Raw genomic sequence first — 18,464 nt, 5'->3', positions numbered from 1 at the left:
AGAGTGCAAGACTAAATGCAGAAACTTAGGTGAGAGATGGATATCTGACTGGAGACCAGGTATTTAAAGATGAAGATTTCATAGTGTTGCATCTCCTCTGACAGGTTTAAGTAGACAGATAAAAATTTTGCGTCTCCATGCTCAACAGCACTTCCAAGAAAATGGGTGGAACAAAAAGACATTGCATGTACAAAGATGTGTATGACTAAAAATGGCAAAACTGATTGAAGAAAAATATGAAACTGGGCTTCTCCAGTTCTTATCATGACTCCATGCTCAACAGCACTTCCAAGAAAGTGGGTGCAACGAAAAGACATTGCATGTACAAAGATGTGTATGACTAAAAATGGCAAAACTGATTGAAGAAAAATATGAAACTGGACTTCTCCAGTTCTTATCATGACCAGAATGGCTGAATTAATACAGGTTTTAAAAACAAAAGGAGTGGGTTGAAGAACGAGAACCCACCGAACAGGGGAATATCAGGGGGCTTTACTGTAGGAGCTGCTGTTCCAAGGGATGTAGAAGGTTTAGATATAGTGTATATTGACTCCCTCCTCAACCAACATGTTCAAACTGAGGCACCTAAAGGTGGCTTGTTGGCAGATTCTGTCCATCACCATCTCTTGCTGCACAAAAACCACTTGGTATGTGCACTTTCAGCAGTTCATGGCTATTTTTATGACTATTTTTATTCAGTTCCAATGCCACACTAAGTCACCTTTTAAGCACCAATTTGAGCCTGAACCTTCACTTTGTGGAAGGAGCTCAACATGTGCTGGAGAAGATGGGGAACAGCAAACTAGGAAAGAACCACAGACCCCTCCTCTCCAGTGGGCCTGGCTGGGAACCAGAGCCACAGCAATTTGGAGTAATATTCAAGCAGAAACTGGGCATTCCCTAGGAACATTCCTTACATCAGCTCCTGCTGTGATTCCCCTTGCTCAAAGCAGTCTCCCACAGCTTTACAGAAAAGTACCCAAAACCTAACTGCAAGATTATAGCCAGAGGGGAACACAAAATGAGAAGTGGTCATACATGTAATCTACAGGCAAGAAATGAAGTAATTTAATGGATTTAAAACCAGAAGAAATGAGTAAGAAATAGGCAGTTAGTAATGTCATAGGAGCAAAACCAGCAAGGTATCAGACCCAGGATAGCCAGAGTGTTCTACAGTAGCCCTGCTCTACCCATTCAAGTGTTACCTAAGTCATTCCTCCACTGTGGAACTCAGGAGAGGAAAATTAAGAGGTATACAGAGCGAGGAGTACTCCGCCCACATTTTAAATCAAAACCTCAGCCCAGAGGCTGCCCACCAAACTGAAATACTCTAGTGAGAACAATCCAAAATCACTGTAGAGTTCACAACTAAATTAGAATGCCATAAATGGGCACACCTTGCAAGGCACAGTTACAGCTCTGCTTTTTTTAGCAATAAATACAGGCTCCTACTGAAGGGAACAAAAACAAATTATGGGGATATAGGGAAACAGGACAAATAGATGAAATTATGCCTAATTAAAAATTGTTCAATTTAATACTGAAAGGAATAACTGGATCCACTAAAAGACTTTAATTAAATACATCGAACTGAAATTATACTAACAAAACAGGCTACTTCTTGTTTTATTGTGATGCCATTTGCTAAAAATTAACCATGATTTTTCCTACATCAAACTCCTGTATAAATTGGGCAACGTAAGACTAAGTCTTATTACAATGAAATAGCCATTATTAAAAATTGTCAGCACATAAAAGGTGCACTCATTCCTTTTAAAAGAACAGTTTAAGAAATATAAGTCTCTTCCATCAGCAGGTTAAAATAGCTGTTTTAGGAAAACTGAAAAGAACCTACTGGAACCCTTCTTCTTTAAAAAAGAAAAAGGGAGCAACTCAAAAGCATCAACCTGAGCGGCAGAAATAGCCTAGACAGCTTAAGAAATAATCATTAACATCATCACCTACTGTGCTCACACAGAGCTTCTGTCACAACCTGAAGCTGTAGAGAAAGCTTCCAAAATTGAATAATAGAACTAGGATTGTAAGTGTGTAGTTTGAACAGAAATGTGTAATGTCACATAGCAAAAAACTTGGAGTTTTAAGATTTTGAATACAGTAATACATACAAAACAAAACAGAAGTTTCAGAGCAGAAGCTAGTCCTTCTTCTTCATGAGTTTAAGTAATGTTGTGTAATTAGATAAAAAAGTCCACACTGAGGGTCACAAGTAGTTATTAAGTTAAAAATAAAAATAATTTAAGTGCCATTTCTTAATTAAACAGTTTATCCTTAGAAGACCTCCTAGAAAGAGAAATATGGCTCCATTTTTTAATTTATTAGGAAAGCACAGCAGAACTCACAACTTATAAGACTGTAGTATAAATAAACATTAATAAACATCTAAATCTGAATGACAAACACTATCTCACACGTTTAATCCCAACCTTAACAAGAAAAAATATTTAAAAAATCCACACATGAAGATTTTTCTCTCTCAGGGCAACAGGAAGCTGAGACCCGGCCTTACCTTCCTTGACCCGATAAAGCATGGTGAGTGTGTCATCGCTGGTCAGAGCAGTGACATGGAGGTTATTCACTGTTGGCACTTGGTCAGCAAGAGCTGTGAGCTCATGGAAGTGTGTAGCAAACATGGCAAACCCACAGATTTTGGTGGCAATGTATTCTGAGATAGCCCAGGCTAAGCCAAAGCCATCGTAGGTGGAAGTTCCTCTTCCCAGCTCATCAATGATTATCAGGGAGTTTTCAGTTGCTGTCCTAAAAGCACAAGAGCATTTGTTAATGTTTGAGAGCAGCATGAACTCTGGATTTTCGAGTATCACAAGTTCTGCTGCGGACGCAGAGCATGGAAGAGGCAAAAGACCCTTCTTATTAACAAATATAGTGGCGACACAGCATCGCACAGATCATTCCACACTAGGTTCTTGGTCCCATTTAGACTTTGGCCTTTTGGTAGCAACTCTGTATTGACCACTGGAATAAACAGAAGGCTACTTCCAGAACTTTTGTACCAGCTAAAAAGAACTTGAGATTCTCAATTGTATGTGCATTTCCCCAAGATGAAGGCAGGAATGATGAATCTGACTCCATGTTCTCAGAAAGCTAATTTATTATTTTATGATACTGTATTATATTAAAGAATACTACACTAAAGAGTACAGCAAGGATACTTACAGAAGGCTAAAAAGATAATAATGAAAACTCATGACTCTCTCCATAGTCCTGAGACAGCTTGGCACTGATTGGCCAATGAGTCAAAATAATTCACAGAAAACGAATGAAACAACCACCTGTTGGTAAATAATGTCCAAACATATTCCACATGAGCAAAACATAGGAGAAGCAAATGACATAATTATTGTTTTCATTTTTCTCTGAGGCCTCTCAGCTTCCCAGGAGAAAAATCCTGCGCGAAGGGATTTTTCAGAAAATGTCAATGTGACAATTCTCCACTAAGATTCCCCACAAAAGAAAAATCTCAAATGCACCTCTCTTAGAGTACTTCTTTTCCCATCAACCCCAACCAATACAATCAAACAAAAGCACAGGACTTGCCTGAGGATTGAGGCAGTTTCCAGCATCTCAGCCATGAAAGTAGACACTCCTTTGAGCTGGCTGTCTCCTGCTCCCACCCGAGCCAGGATACAATCCACAATCGTTATTTCTGCAGACTCACAGGGCACAAAACACCCAATCTGGGCCATGAGAACAATAACCCCTGTCTGCCGGATGTATGTTGATTTTCCCCCCATGTTAGGGCCTAAAGAAGAAATTTTCCAAAAATTAATTGAAAAAGCATCATCTTTTTACAATTCAACAGTTTTTTAAAAGGAGAATAGGCTCTAAATTAGAACAAAGAGTGTTTAAATTTATTACTCCCTTGCCAGAAAAGAGGAGCAAACTTGTCTAACAGGTGCAACAGGTGGCTCCAGGGCTAACAAGGCTTGATTGTTTGTCTTACTGAATGCTCCTTTTTCAAAAGAAAGGTGATCACAGAAAATCAGGGGCCTTCATAAGCTTTGGGATTTTTCAAAAGTATAAGCAGTCATCTAAAACATGTATTCATACCTAAAAATAATAAGCTTTAAATTAAAAAATTATCAGTATTTATTTCTGCTTAAGAATTGAGGTGAAAACAAATTATTACAAACAACTATTACAATTTCTCTGTAAAAATGAAAAGCTTAGTTACAGGCTGGGTACAAGCTAATGGGTCCCTCAGAATCAGCAAACCCAGATATTAAGCAGTTAATTGTAAATGAAATACAAATGAAATAAAAAGTATTATCCAGAAAACCGATAATTAAAACCAATTTTACACTTTTGCTAACCAGAAAAAGAAGCGTGTTACCATGCATTAATTCAGATATTTGATTTTTCTTTTTGATTATGTTAGAAGTGCTCATTAATTATTCTCTAATTTCAGATCTTTGCCACTCAGAACGTATGTTAAGGACATCTGGATGGAAATTTAGATTCAATTAAATCTATAAACACTAAAAATGTTTTAGTGTGTAGTAAAATTATCTTAATTACACCAGAGAAAAGGGTAAAAAATGGTACAGTCATTGAAAGATGCTTTGCATTTAAAATCAACTTTAATGCTTCACAAAGAAAACACTAACAAAGTACAATTGATGCCTAGTGGAATTTTCCAAATCACTTTAGCAGGGTCAGGCTTTTCAGCTCCTGAGGTTGCCTGGCTTGTGGAGTTACATTCACTACGGTCTTACTTTATGGAAGGACTAATTTCTTATTTTCTACAGTCCAGCAGCCTCTCTTTTCTTCGCAAATGACTCTTTGTAAATTAGTGATCACCTCTTCCAAGCAGTGCACTACAACTAAAATGACAATAACCAACTCCATTAGTATTAGTTTGGACTATGAGAACTGTGCCTGGAGAAGAGATAGAATATCCACAGTCAAAGGTAACACTTCACATGAACATTGTGGACACTTTAAAAAAATATATAATCAAAACTAGCAATAAATAATAGCTTACAAATACCCTCCCTTCTTTTCCAGAGCTAAATCTTACTCCCCTTGCAGAAAGATGATAACTCAGTAGCTGCTCGCCCTTGATGAGAGAAATAGTTTTGACAGAATTTTATTAGCTTGCTGATTTGTTTTGCCTGTTGCTGGTTTGGTTTTTCCTTTTTAAAAAGACATCATTATTGAAAATACCCGAGACATTCACAAAGTAAACAACAAACAAAGCAGAGAATGGCAATATTTACCAGTAATAATGTGGAACATCTGCTTGCCCTTCTCGAAGGTGATGTCATTGGGGATGAAGGCCACCTCATCCTGCACCTCGATGCAGGGGTGCCGGGCCCCTCTCAGCACCATCCTGCCCTGGCCCTTCTCCAGCACCACGGGCCGCACGTAGGGCACCGGGGCCCCGTTGGACACGTGGGCAAAGCTGACAATGGCATCCAGCTGGGCTATCACATCGTTCATGGTCTGCATGGGCTCTGCATAACCTGTGTGCACGCAGGAGATGGGAGTTCAGTGCCATCAGCCAGTCTTTTGCTCCTGCTGAGAAGGTACCTTGAAGCCTACACTGAATCCACCAAGTTAATTCATCTGCAATAACAATTGTCTTCAAGAGGAAAGTCACCTCCTGGGAGAGCCTAGGATGCAATCCTGAAGCTCCCATGCCTTGAAGATCAAGGAGACTTCCCCAGACTAAGGAAAGGAGGGGGTAAGGCCATGTTGATTGTTTTCCTCATCTGGAAATCCAGTAAGTTTCCTTCATGAATAATACACAGCACTCTGATGCTCATGCAAGCAAAGACACTTCAGACACAGCACAGACACTTCAGACACAGCACAGACACTTCAAACACAGCAGCCATCTGTGTTTGTGTGAATGATGGGAGGGAGAGGTCTGTCAGATACAGAGCCTGTGACACCAGGCTAGATGGCCCAGCATCCCCAGTAACAGCTTTTGAAGTTTTGGTGTCTGATTTTCTTCTGTGAAAGGGATGAGGGACTGGAGTCTACAGCCCAAATTCCCCAGTGTCCCTTCTGCTTTTGGTGAAGGATAGTAAAGAATGCCCTGTAAGTAGGCAATCTTGGAGCAAAATATATGGAAATAACTTAGGAAACCAGTAATTTTTATTGCCATATAAGCAGTGACTAACTTGATCTTATACTGCTTCTCAATGTTCTTAGACCTCAGGTCCCACTTCTTCAGTTCTCTGTTGTCCTTTACCTCTTCTGCTGTCTGGGTGAAGATGCCCAGAGTCAGGGAGGTAGGTGGAGGACAGATGTAACCCTTATGGCCTTATTTTTGTTCCTATTGTGGGATTAGCATTTGCACACACCTCATCACTGCACATTTGCAGCAATGCCAGGAAAGGGTCTGGCGACAGAAGACAATTCATATTTCAAACTTTCAACAGCTCACACCTCACTTTTCACACCAATTCTTTGTGCAATATTACAGTTTGTCTACGTGAAAGACCCTCAAAGAAACAGCAAGTCCTCCCTCCCAGCACTCCAGACTGTGACACACATCAACAGTGGCATATTCACCTGAAGCAATGTTAATGATTTCCTTAACAATTGCATCCTGAGCCTCTTCATACTCTTCCCTGTTCTTTATATATTCATCATTGATGGCACTCAGTTTGCTGTGAACAAAACAAGAGTATTTAGGAGCTGTAATTTTCTGCCTTCACCTACAGTGCCAAACTTTTGGCCTCCTCATCTGAATCTATACCAAGTGTCCTCAGCTGTTTTAACAGCAAGGCTCAGCACAAAGACCACAAAGCAACTGACCTACAATTCATCCACACCAAGGCAGCCTCAAGATTAATTCCAAGTTTAAGATCACCCGTAAGGGCCAAACCAGAAATTCTAGCATCAACACATGACATCATCTATGTTTGTTATAGAACTGCTGTGTGATAAGGACGAGCTCTTCAAAGTGAATTTCTGGCTATTTTGCTACATTTTGCTGCTAAGCAACGGTGTAATTAGCCCAGAGTCCTACAACAGGCTTATCAGATCTGAAGGCATTGACTTCTTTCATTTAGTAAAAACCTAAATTAATTACTGTCACTATGAACAGGTTCTGATCTTCAAACTAAAGTAAGCTGAAATAAAGACAAAGAGTTTAAACAAGTTTTTATTCTTCTCAAGCTTGTCTCCTAAACAAAGAACAAGAGTCTGCAAGACTGAATAAGAAACACACCCAAGTAGCGTGCCCACACTACAGGCAGAAGTCAGTCTTGTGCTTCAAGTACCACCTACAGAAGCAACTATAACTTAACTAAGTACAGAGAATTCTTTTTTATTAGTGATGCACGGGCTGCCTCACTAAGGGAAAGTAGCAGATGACAAAGTACAGGTTCTAAGTACATCTTCTCAGTTACAGACAAGCCTAACTTCATCATGCATTTAGATTCACAACATATTTGCAATCAGAAAAAAGCTGTTTTACATTTCATGGATGTTTTCAAAAAATATCCTCCAAGTAAATGTTAAAACAAAATGCAATTAGGGTTTACACTTTGTTCATTTAAGTAAATTGGTGTGAAATACACCAGCATGTTGGGGTCTCTCGCTGCTCAGAGTGACCCCGAGAAGAGTTCCAAAGTCTCTTTTCCCAGCCCGGCGCTTGAAGAAGGAATCAGGGCTCTTCATTTCTCAGTCTCAAGCTTGTTCATTGTATCTCATCTATAAAATTCTTTCTCCTGACCTGCTGAGGTCTGCTCAGCAAAACAGTCCAGGCACTCTGCCTGCCCCCAGGGCAGTGTTATGTCTTTATATTAAAAACTATGTATACAATGTTTACAATAACTTTCCAATACCTATCACCCATGTTAGACAGTGAGCTTCTACTCTAAACCAATCTGTAAGCGCCACCATCACAGCAGAAGATGGAGGCCAAGAAGAAGAAGGAGAAAGGCTGGACACACCCAGATCCCTCCATCTTGCCCCCCTGAATCCCCATTCTAAAAACCCCAAAATCTACTTTTTCACCTTGTGATAAATTCACTATCATTCTACCTAATTTGTCATGGCTTGCAGATCTTCATCTAAGGTTGGTAACTTGCTCCATGGGTCACAATCAAAACCACAGGCATTCTGGGCTCTGTGCCAGGGTCTCTGAGCCCCCTGGCAGGGGTCTTGGCTGCTCAGGACAGCCAGGGGGATGCCCTGGGTCCTGACAGCAGCACATTGGCTGGTGTGAACCACTATGTTTGCCCTCCTTTTCAAACGATTTATAACTATGGAAGTGAGTGATTAACAGAAACCAGTCTCTACACCATCAAGAAGCTGGACACAAGCCAGCAGCGTGGCCCTGAGGCAGAGAAGGCCAAGGCCATGCTGGCTGCTCTTGCTAGAGTGGACCCAGTAGGTTGAAGGAAGTCATTCTTCCCCTCTACTCAGCACTCCTGAGATGACATCTCTGGTTTTGGGTTTTGTCTTCCCAACACTGAACCTGGAGCAGATGCTCACCACAAACGTACAGAGCTGGAGCATGAGGCACACAAGGACCAGGCTGAGAGAGATGCCTGCCCAGGCTGAGAATCTGGGGTCAGCTTGGAGGGAAGAGGCAACAGACTCTCCTTGGAGGTGCAGAGCAAAAGAAGCAGACCCTAAGATCCCAAGTTTCTGTGAGGAAAATTCTCATTAGATCTGATCAGGAAAGTTTTCATCAATAGCAATTCAGCACTGGAACTTGTGCCCACGAGCTGTGAAGGATACTTAGAAGATGGGCACTTAGGCAAAGCCTTGGGCTACCCCATCTAAGCTTGAGATGGGATCTAACTTCCAAAGCGCATCAGCTTTGAGTGAGGGATAAGAAGCAGCCTTCAACCTAAATTATTACCCAATTCTGCACATGCAACTTTCTACTTTGTTTCCTCTGTATAAAAACACTGAAGAACAGAGAAACATCTGACGACTGATGCAGACCCTGCTCCTGCTAAAAAACTCCAGAAGAGCTAAAATTCAACAAAAAAATACAGACTTCTCAGCTGATCTGTGTCAGACTTGCTGTCCAGAGAAGGACACATTGAAACAGCCTCAATGCAATTAACCTGAAGACTTAATTTTTTTTTAACTGCTCAATTAAAAGTGCCAAGAATTGAAGTTCAATGCACAAGACTAACAGAAATTAGAGAGGATTTGGAACAAAGGGAAGAAAAAGGTAATCAGCAACAGAATTCTGCATGTCACATTTGGTGATAAACATAAATTCCCTACTGCAGCTTGTGTCTGTATAAACACTCACAGTAAAAGCAATTATGATACTTGCTGCAGCTAAAACAGAGAAATTAGCCCAAGACAAAGGACCAAAAATAGACAACAGTTGGCAACATAAATGGGGAATGCAGCTTTTAACATAAACTCTATGCCAGTCCTGCTCAATATTTCAATCTGTGAGCCAATTAAAAAGGTGACAGTTTGTAGAGAATCCAGTTTATCAGCATAATTATAAAGGAATAATTCTATTACTTTCAGAACAGGCTTAAAAAACCACCAGTATCATCTCATACCTGTTAGTAAATTTCACACCATTCTTCTGTGTATCAATGATTCCATATTTCGAATTGTTACGGAGAGCTTTTTCCTCCTTACAAGTTACCCTAAAGTGATGCCCAAACTGTGAATTTGTCTCCAGCTTGATACTTTTGCCAGCTTCCAAACCTTTCAGATGAAAACAAAGAAAAAGAAACTAGTTGTATTATCACAAATCCTGCAGCCTGTGCTATTCCTGCTCACTAGCCCTCAGTTCCCATGATTTAGCCTCTCTTACATGACCTAATTGAGTGGACCTGCTTTGGTTCTGTACAGCTATGAGAAATAAAATACCCAGACCAAACACAAATATATATGGATTTATTCTCTGCTCTTACTTTAAAGTGCTCTCAAACTGTATATTCAAATCAGGCTCTCAAAATGCAAGGACACTCTGCATTGTTGCTGTTAGCACAGCACCTTTACTTTCATGATCCTTCTACTAACACATAGCTCTGTTACAAGATTTCTCATTCCATCGCTACACAATCTTGGCTTTCCTTCTTCTCATTCAGGTATCATCTTTACATACACACACACAAAAAAATCTAAACAACAACAACAACAAAAAAGCAAGCTCTTAAAGGTGTAACCCAAAATAAGTATAGAGTTGTCAATTTTCCTTGGCATATTTGTATTAAAAGTTGATGGCTTTTTCTTTTTCTTAAAGTTGCTCTTTCAATTCATCAGCTGCACATGGAATTTTCTGCATAGGATAATCAACACTTTAAATGTCTCATTTGCTGATGAATTATATTTTGCAAGGAACATCAAAAGAAAGCTAAATGGACACTCAGGATAATGCACAGAAGGGGGGAAAAAAGGGCAGGTCCTCAAAGAATGTAAAACAGAACTAGAGCTAGCCAAGAGTTTGATGAGTTACAGTTGTACAAAATGGATTCTGTAACATATATGATCATTTCTGAAATAATTTGGAATGTTTAAAAAAAATTAAGGCAAAATTATAAGCCAACAATCCCTCTGTTTTCAACAGCTTGTACTGCAACAACCAAAGTCAGCCCAACTCAATAATAAAAAAAATGCAAATATCCTTTAACCGTTTAACTTCTTTATACCAGTTTTCATCACCTGATTGCAAAACATTTCACAAAGGGGACACGGATGAAAGGCAGTTCCAAGCCCTACCTAGCTCTTTGGCTGCAGTCTTTAGTAAGGACTGCATTTTTTCTTCCAGTTCATTCATCTTCTCTCTTAATTCTGTTAAATTAGGATCAAAAGAAGCCTTGACGAGAAATTCATGATTCTCCACCTAGAGAAAAATAACAAGAAAAAATTATATGAACATAAGCAATAAAAAAAATCTTCCTGATCATACACAGTGAAATGAATTTACTTCATAATTCACATGAAGTTTTTTATAAATATATAATGTTGTCATGCAATGTTGTTTGTGATAGTTGGTGTCTGGTTCAACTGAAAAACAAACACATCTCAAATACTTGTTTTCTCACATAATGTACTTCATACACGCAAAATATACCAATTTAACAGACTCCTTTCTGCTGAAATGGAGTTGTCTGCACATTTATTTGCAAACAAATGACTGAGCAGTAGGCAGGGCAAAAAGGGAAGCCAGAGGGAATGAAATTGTCATGTACATGATCATTTCTGCTACCCTGGACTTAGGCAGCTAATCAAGCCAGAGCATGGCGTGTTTCAAAACAAGAAGCCTTTGGAAACTGAAGTTTTTGAATCAGTAATTTCTGCCCCAAAAGAGACTCTAGAGGTTTAGGAAGGAACCTACATAGTGTCACAAAAATCCTACCAATTTCAACCCAGCTCTTGAGTTGAAAAGCAGACACGGTTCCTTCTAAGCTTAAATTTTCAGAGGCGAGGATGAAGCATTTCATCTTTTTGTTGTATTTCATCTTTTTTCTCTCCCTTCCCTGTGCTTCCACTGCCAGGTGGCTATGTACCAAAAGCACCACCAAACTTTGAAGTTGCCCTGACTTGAGGAGGAGGTTGGAGTAGATGGTTTCTCAAAGGCCTCTTATGATTCTGAGATAAATAGGAATGGAAGTGACAGTTTCTCAACTTTTATTACAGCTAGGTAAATGAATAACCATATCCCACGCTTTTTGAACTTAGATGTTTCTTTTTATATTAGAATGGATTATTGACATAATTTAGTTGCTATGGCAACCTATCCTTCAATTGCACTCAGAATAGAACTGTGTATTTTATTTGAACTCCCTCAAAATCCAAGAGGAATTTCAAGTCAAAGTTCAGATTCTAGTGTTCATAGGGACAAGGTTTATTCTTCGGGTAAAACCAGTGTTGGCTTATCTATAGACATTTTCCAGTACCTTGAAGGAGGGGAGAAATCAAACTTAACATGCCAGATTCTATGGGATTTGACTAAAAATAACTGACTTGTTATTCTGTTTAGAAGGACAACAAAACATTTTTAAAGTAGAACTTGAAAAGAAACTTGAAGAGCTGGACTATGAAGGGTGAAGGCTTAAACAGCTGTTACTTTTAAAGAAAACAGAGTCCCAGGGCACTCAAACTGCATCAACAGATGGTCTGTAACTGGTAAAAAGCTATAAATTTCTTCATTACCATACATCACAAATTACAGCAACATGTCAATCAAACAAGTCCTTCCATAAACAGTAAAATGCAGTTGATGGATGCACAACACAATACAAAGAAAGAAAACACAGTGCTCCTGCCTTTGGAGAAAAGTACGCATGTTCAAAATTTTTAACTCAAATTCAACAAATGGCCCTTCCTACCAGGTCTGGCACATGTTTAGGTAGCTCTCTTATTTCTGCAGTCAGCTGAGACCTTCACTTAGGATAATTCTAACCCCTGGTTAATAAAAAAATAAAAGAAAATCCTAAAAGACTTCCCAAGTAATGAACATATCCTAGGCTACATCTTGGATTTGAGACTTATCACTGTAACTTTAAAAATGCAAAGTGGAGAAATGACAACATTACTTCTCCACTTTTAATACTGATGAGATCTTTAAAAAATAGTTTCAGGTCCACAACATCAATGCACCCAAAGCTTTTTTCACTGCCTAGATAATTTCAGATAGTGGGTGAATATCCTGTTGAGTACCCTGATACACTAATAACAGCCTTCATATATTTCTAAATGTAGCATATATTTCTATATACAGCTAAATTATCACTAGCTACTTAATACAGATGATCAATTAAATTTAGTTCATATAGAGCAGATTGCAAAGCTCAATAAGCAACTTTAATTGCTGAGTAAATCCTGCCCACACAACATTTCATACCTTTTCCATGTCCAATGTTGTTTCTATCATCTCCAGAAACTTTGAGAAGTCAGAGCAGATATCATTAAGAGGTGTTATAAATACAGCCAACAACAACATCTGGTGAGCTCCTGTTACAAACAAACAAAAAAATTATCATTCACAAACCCCCACAGATCTACCAGAATTCACTTATCCAAGAAAAACAACACAACTGCTTAGCTGGTTAATTTTACAAAGATGGGCTATGAATATTTCACTGAAACACATGTACATTTTTCTAAAATTGGTGGGATATTTTTCTAAATATCCCATCTACATTCTGATTAAGCCTGTACCTATTCTGTCACCTTTGCTCATAACTGGGGGTATTAATTCCCTTCTACTATGAGTAAAACAACAAACAACAGTATAAAAGCAAACCTATTGTCTGCATATTACCAATTCTTGCACAGAAAAAGTTGACATGCCTTCTGCAAAAAATGTGGGTCTTATCTTCCACACTCACAGCTTTTAATTCTTCTTAATAAAATATTACATAATACTGGGAATATCTGGTAATTAAATATGGACATAGCAACTGAAGTGTATGTTATCAGCTTTTGTTTTCCACAAAAAAAGACCACATTATAACAAGGTCTTTACAGCAACTTCCTTCCACTAGACAGGAAGGCATCAAAATTAACAGAGATACTCTGTAGCACCAAGTCAAACTGCACAGAACACATATTGGCTGGAAATCCATGGAACACCAAAAGCACTGAACACCAAGAGCAGTTCAGAGTTAAATTAACATGCACAGATATTGCCAAATTTGTGAAGGAAGTATTTTCTTCAGGTACACATAAGCTACAAATAAGCACCTATATCCAGCAGCCAGCTGTGGAAACATTCTGTCAGTAAATGCATGTTTACATCTTTGCAGTCACTTCAAGTTATGATTTAATCACAGATAGATTAGCATTATTGAGTATATGATTTACAAAAAATGCCTCAAAATGAATCCAATACTATGAGCTTACACTCACTGAATTATGTACAGAATCATGCTGCTGCCTCTAATGCTTACAGACAAGGCTTTGCACATTAACAGAGAAATACAGAATTAAGCTCTGGATATTCCAGAGCCTCTCAATTTCTTGCCAGACTAAGAAAAAAGTCCTAGCCTTTCCTAAGAAAAAGTGACATAGAAATTTATAGAAATTACACAGTGATAACACAATTACCCACGTGAATCTCTCCTCTCTCAGTTGAAGTAGAAAGAAAAAGTTTGGTTTGATTTCTTTTTCTACCATACCTTTTTGCTTCCCCAGTCCCTCAAACTTTTAAAGTGAAAGCTCTAAACTGACTAATATCTATTAATAGAGAAAAAAATTACATCTTGTTGAGAGATTACTGAACTTGCAAAAATGGAGTTTTCTGCTGATTAAAAATCTTCAAAACCAAAAGATATGAAATAAAGATTGTTTTCAATTCCAAATTTCTTGCTTGCTCTCTTAATATCTTGGTTTTTTCCCTCCTGTAAGAAGACACATCTAAACCAACCTATAAAATAAAAGCAGCCAACAAAGAAGAAAGAAACTGAAGAGCAGAAAAAGTTTCATGTCCATTTTTCAGAGTGGGCTTAGCAGTTCCCAGCTGACAGAATACATGAAATGAGCTTCAATATTCTTGAATCAATGAAAAACAATTGTGCTTTAACTTAAAGTAGCTATTTTAATTTGTTTTCTTGAGTTGGGAAGTTTCATGATGCCATTTCATTATTTAAACTAGAAGGGTACACCTCAAACACCATAGGAAATGTCACATTCAAAAGTTAGAATATATTAGAATTAGAATATATTAATTTATTAAGTAAATAAAATACTGATGTATTTACATACATTCATTTATATGGGTCCAAGTGATACACTGCAAAATTTATTTTCACTTTTAATCCAACTTCAAACTTGGTATCCAGCACTTGATTGAAGGAAGTAAAACAGTGGAGTCAGTGAATAATGAGGGTTTACAGAAGTTATTTGCACATGCTTTTCTTAAAACACCTGGCATTACAAGAATATGAGCAAGAAACATCACTGAAAAATTCTAAATTAAACTCTAACATGTCTTGCACCTGTATTCATTAACTCATAGAAAAGATGCATAGTAAAAAAAAAATGCTCTTTTGCACCTACTCAACATTATTAGGGTGGAAAGTAACCACTGAGAGAAAGACTAATAGAGCTATGCACCATCAAAAGCAGAGATGCATATTGATCCCAGAGCCTATCTGTGCCCAGGTGCAGTCTTTAATTTAAACCATAATTTACTTACTGAAACACAGACAAGTGTTTATTACACATGTTAAAGACATGACTATTAATATGGTTTAAAAATGCTGTCTGGCAATTAAAACAAAACACTAATCTTCAGACTTGAAACACACAGTTAGTTTGGCAGCAAAATGACACTGCTCTATCCAGGCAAAACAGACCAATCCCAATGATTAAGTACACCAGTCATTTTGATAGTGCAATGGGAAGTGGCATGAAAGGAAAAGAACAATGGAAACTGGGATAAAATACAGTATACAGTATATACCTACAGGTAGATAATATCCATATGGTGCAACATCTGTCTAAAATACTGACTGCCTGAGACAAAGAGGACTCTGCAGAGCTAATTTGGGCTCTTCTAAAGCATTCAGCATGGTGTCACAGGAGGTGCCAAGGTGCAAGATCTATGATTTATGCCATGACCAGAGTGCAGATAAAGAGCAGATCACCCACTTGCAAAAGATGAACAGCTGAAAGGACATCAGCTCCTCCAGGGCTCACAGAATCATTTATCTTTTTAAGATGTGTGAATTCATATTAATGCAGAAAAGAAGGCTGCTTATAAATGTCACTAAAATATGCAATATGGAAGCTATCAGTAGCTTATATTGGAATAAGATAAATCAGAAATAGATCAACACCTTGAAAACTGGGCTAACAGAAATGTAAAATGTAGCACTGAGTAAGATGACACATTGATAGATAAATGTGTTTCCACTATGAGTAAGGAATAATCAGTTGGATCTGACAAAGGATGGGAAACAGCCAAGTTTGATCACAAGAGGCTGTAAGACACCAGTGCAACAGTCTGGGAAAGAACAGGACTGAAAGAAGCAGTAAGGGGTATTCAGTCACTGTATACAGTATGGGAAAAACACACCTGACACCCAGCACACAATTCCTGTATCCTGCATATTCACACACTTAAAGAGTGTTTGTTTGAGACAGGAAGGAAGATGCTTCAGCAGCTTCTTGAAGACAGAAATCTTGTAAAGGATCCAAATTTCATGCCCCAGCAATCTGAGTAATGAACAACTGCTCCCTTTTGCCAGCTAGAGCAAAATGATTTGATGACTCAGAGCTCTTTCCCATCTTATGCAGACCTCTTATGGCCAAACCAGAAAAAAGCCATCTTCACTCATCAGCCCCCGCCTCAGCTTTCACCACCCATAAAAACAAGGATTTCAACAAAACAATGCTTCATTTTGAAGGAAAGGCAGTCACAGCTGATAGCTTTGTGGTTGTTCTGTATCCCCATAGCTCTATATCCCCACAGCCATTCATAGGCAAGGGAGTTCTGAAACTGGCACATACTCAGAATTGTCAAAAATCTTTCTGACTTTCCATCCCTTGATGAGTTACAACATTCTGTACAGTCAGAAACAGAGAAATTACCAGATTCAGTCTGAATCACTCATGTACATTGAAAATTACCAGACCATTCATGTACTTTGAACAGGTGGCAAAAGTACAAAGAAAAATAAAAATAACACACCACCTATTTTAAACTATCTTTAATATACTGCTGGTGATTGCCCTAAGTCCAACTGATTCATGTGTAGAACAGGAAGAACCCTTTGCAGTCTATTAACTTTTCCATATGGTGAGCAGTTTGCCTTACACAGCTTGCTCCTCAAAACTCTAAAAATGGAATTGTTTTCCTATCCCAGTGTTATGACACAGGAACTCTGTTGATCCAAATGGCAGCTAATATAAAAGCAAGTAAAGACAGGAAGCCAGCATTCTGAACTAACACCTCAGCATAGGATGGGAATCCGAAAGCTCCATGTCAAGGTTAAAACAAGCAGAGTCTGTTTGGAAAAGCCAAATGGAGGCAACTGAGGCAGCTGAAGAGTGACACAGCTCTTTAAAAACAAAAACAAGCACAAGAGTTACATCTGTCAGTTCCTTCAGAGTTTCAGATCTAAATTGCTCTTGGAAATAACACAGCCAATAACCAAAAATTGATTTCTTTTAAGATTAATATTGTAGAAGGTTCATTACTTGAAGTTGTAAAACTGTAGTACAGAAAAGTATAAGACACTGGGGAGTTTTATTTTCTACTCAAATAGAGGAAAGAAATTTTTGTAACCATACCATTTCAAACAATATTTGTTTTTCGGGCTGTGGTGCTTGCTTTACACAAAGGGAATTTCTAACAAATTAATGGCCTTCAATAGAAATGAGCTTTCTGGTAGGTTAGAATTGCTACTGCTAAATTGAATGCTGATCTTATTCTTCATTTTCTTGGTAATACACAGAAGAAGAAAAAAAAATAGCAGCTTTTGTACTTTCTAGACTTGCTTGTCACAGCATTGTGCTTCCTACTAATGAGGACTGGAGGAAATCCTGCCATGTTACTTGTATCAAACACAGGAACGTTATGATTAAAAAAAAAGCCATTTGAGTTATACCACTAATCCTTAAACTGGGGGGATTTTGTGTGTAATTACAACCCAAAGTGGATGACAACACTATTGTATGAATGGCATCTTGTTTGTGAGATCACAGCACACACACAGTTGGTCAGGAATTCCTAGAGACAAATCCAGGTCAAAGATTCTCACACCACCACCCAACAGTTCAAGCATCCCAGCTACACACTAACTGGAACACATTTTCCTGCAAAGATTTGGCTATGAATATTCTTAAGTATCTGATTGGCATTTTGGAATTTCAGGTCATTTAAAATTCAAATGTGTTTAAAGCTTTATTCCTGCAACAAAAGCACCCAGGGAAAAAAGTCATCTTTGGAAATCTACGCTCTATTTCTTTGCATCATCAGTACACCACAAAACATTGGGAATAGATGGGGTAGCAATACCTTCATGTTTCTGTAGTGCTTGTACAACATTAGGCAGTTGATTGATAGCCTGGAACATTCTGTAACAGTCTTGTAAGTTTGCTGCTTGCCTCTGAAATTTCTTTGCCAGGCGGTTGAGGTCTGGAAAGCGACGTAACAGATCTTCCTGAAGGCACTGACGTAGCTCTGGATCCATCACAAAAGCTTCAACCAAATTCAACCTAAATGAGAAAGTCATAACCATGATTAGCATGGCACGATCTGTAATTCTTTTATGTCACCAGTTATCTGACAGTTTCTACCTGTATTTTCTCTATGGCTGTATCCACTGGTTAAGAAAAAAACCAAATGAAAACAGGACAACACATGAGCTGAGAAAGCAAGGAGATTTAACCCATGTCAAGCTTCTCTAGTTTTGAACAGTCAGGGTTTCTAATGAACAGCAATTGTTGGTATTTGCAATTGTTCCAAGTGCAAATACCAACATCTATCCTGTAGGTAAAGCTGACTCAGAACTGACTTTGAGGTTAATCCT

At 38.4% G+C, this 18,464-nt stretch overlaps 1 protein-coding gene across 1 annotated transcript in view; it reads right to left on the bottom strand.

Annotated features, from left to right (window-relative positions):
* The window catches only part of MSH2 (mutS homolog 2), a 53,293-nt gene that overhangs the window by 3,904 nt on the left and 30,925 nt on the right, over window positions 1-18,464 (bottom strand). The window contains exons 9-16 of the mRNA XM_014311148.2: window positions 17,951-18,150; window positions 12,830-12,939; window positions 10,702-10,825; window positions 9,534-9,684; window positions 6,559-6,656; window positions 5,256-5,501; window positions 3,574-3,778; window positions 2,528-2,775 (exon numbers count right to left, since the gene is read on the bottom strand). Coding sequence (XP_014166623.1) covers window positions 2,528-2,775; window positions 3,574-3,778; window positions 5,256-5,501; window positions 6,559-6,656; window positions 9,534-9,684; window positions 10,702-10,825; window positions 12,830-12,939; window positions 17,951-18,150 — 1,382 coding nt within the window. The remainder of the gene's footprint in view (window positions 1-2,527; window positions 2,776-3,573; window positions 3,779-5,255; window positions 5,502-6,558; window positions 6,657-9,533; window positions 9,685-10,701; window positions 10,826-12,829; window positions 12,940-17,950; window positions 18,151-18,464) is intronic.

This window comes from Geospiza fortis, unplaced genomic scaffold (genome assembly GCF_000277835.1).
Source record: "Geospiza fortis unplaced genomic scaffold, GeoFor_1.0 scaffold149, whole genome shotgun sequence".
NCBI classification, from domain to species: Eukaryota; Metazoa; Chordata; class Aves; order Passeriformes; family Thraupidae; genus Geospiza; species Geospiza fortis.
This window is presented reverse-complemented; position numbering and strand designations above follow the sequence as displayed.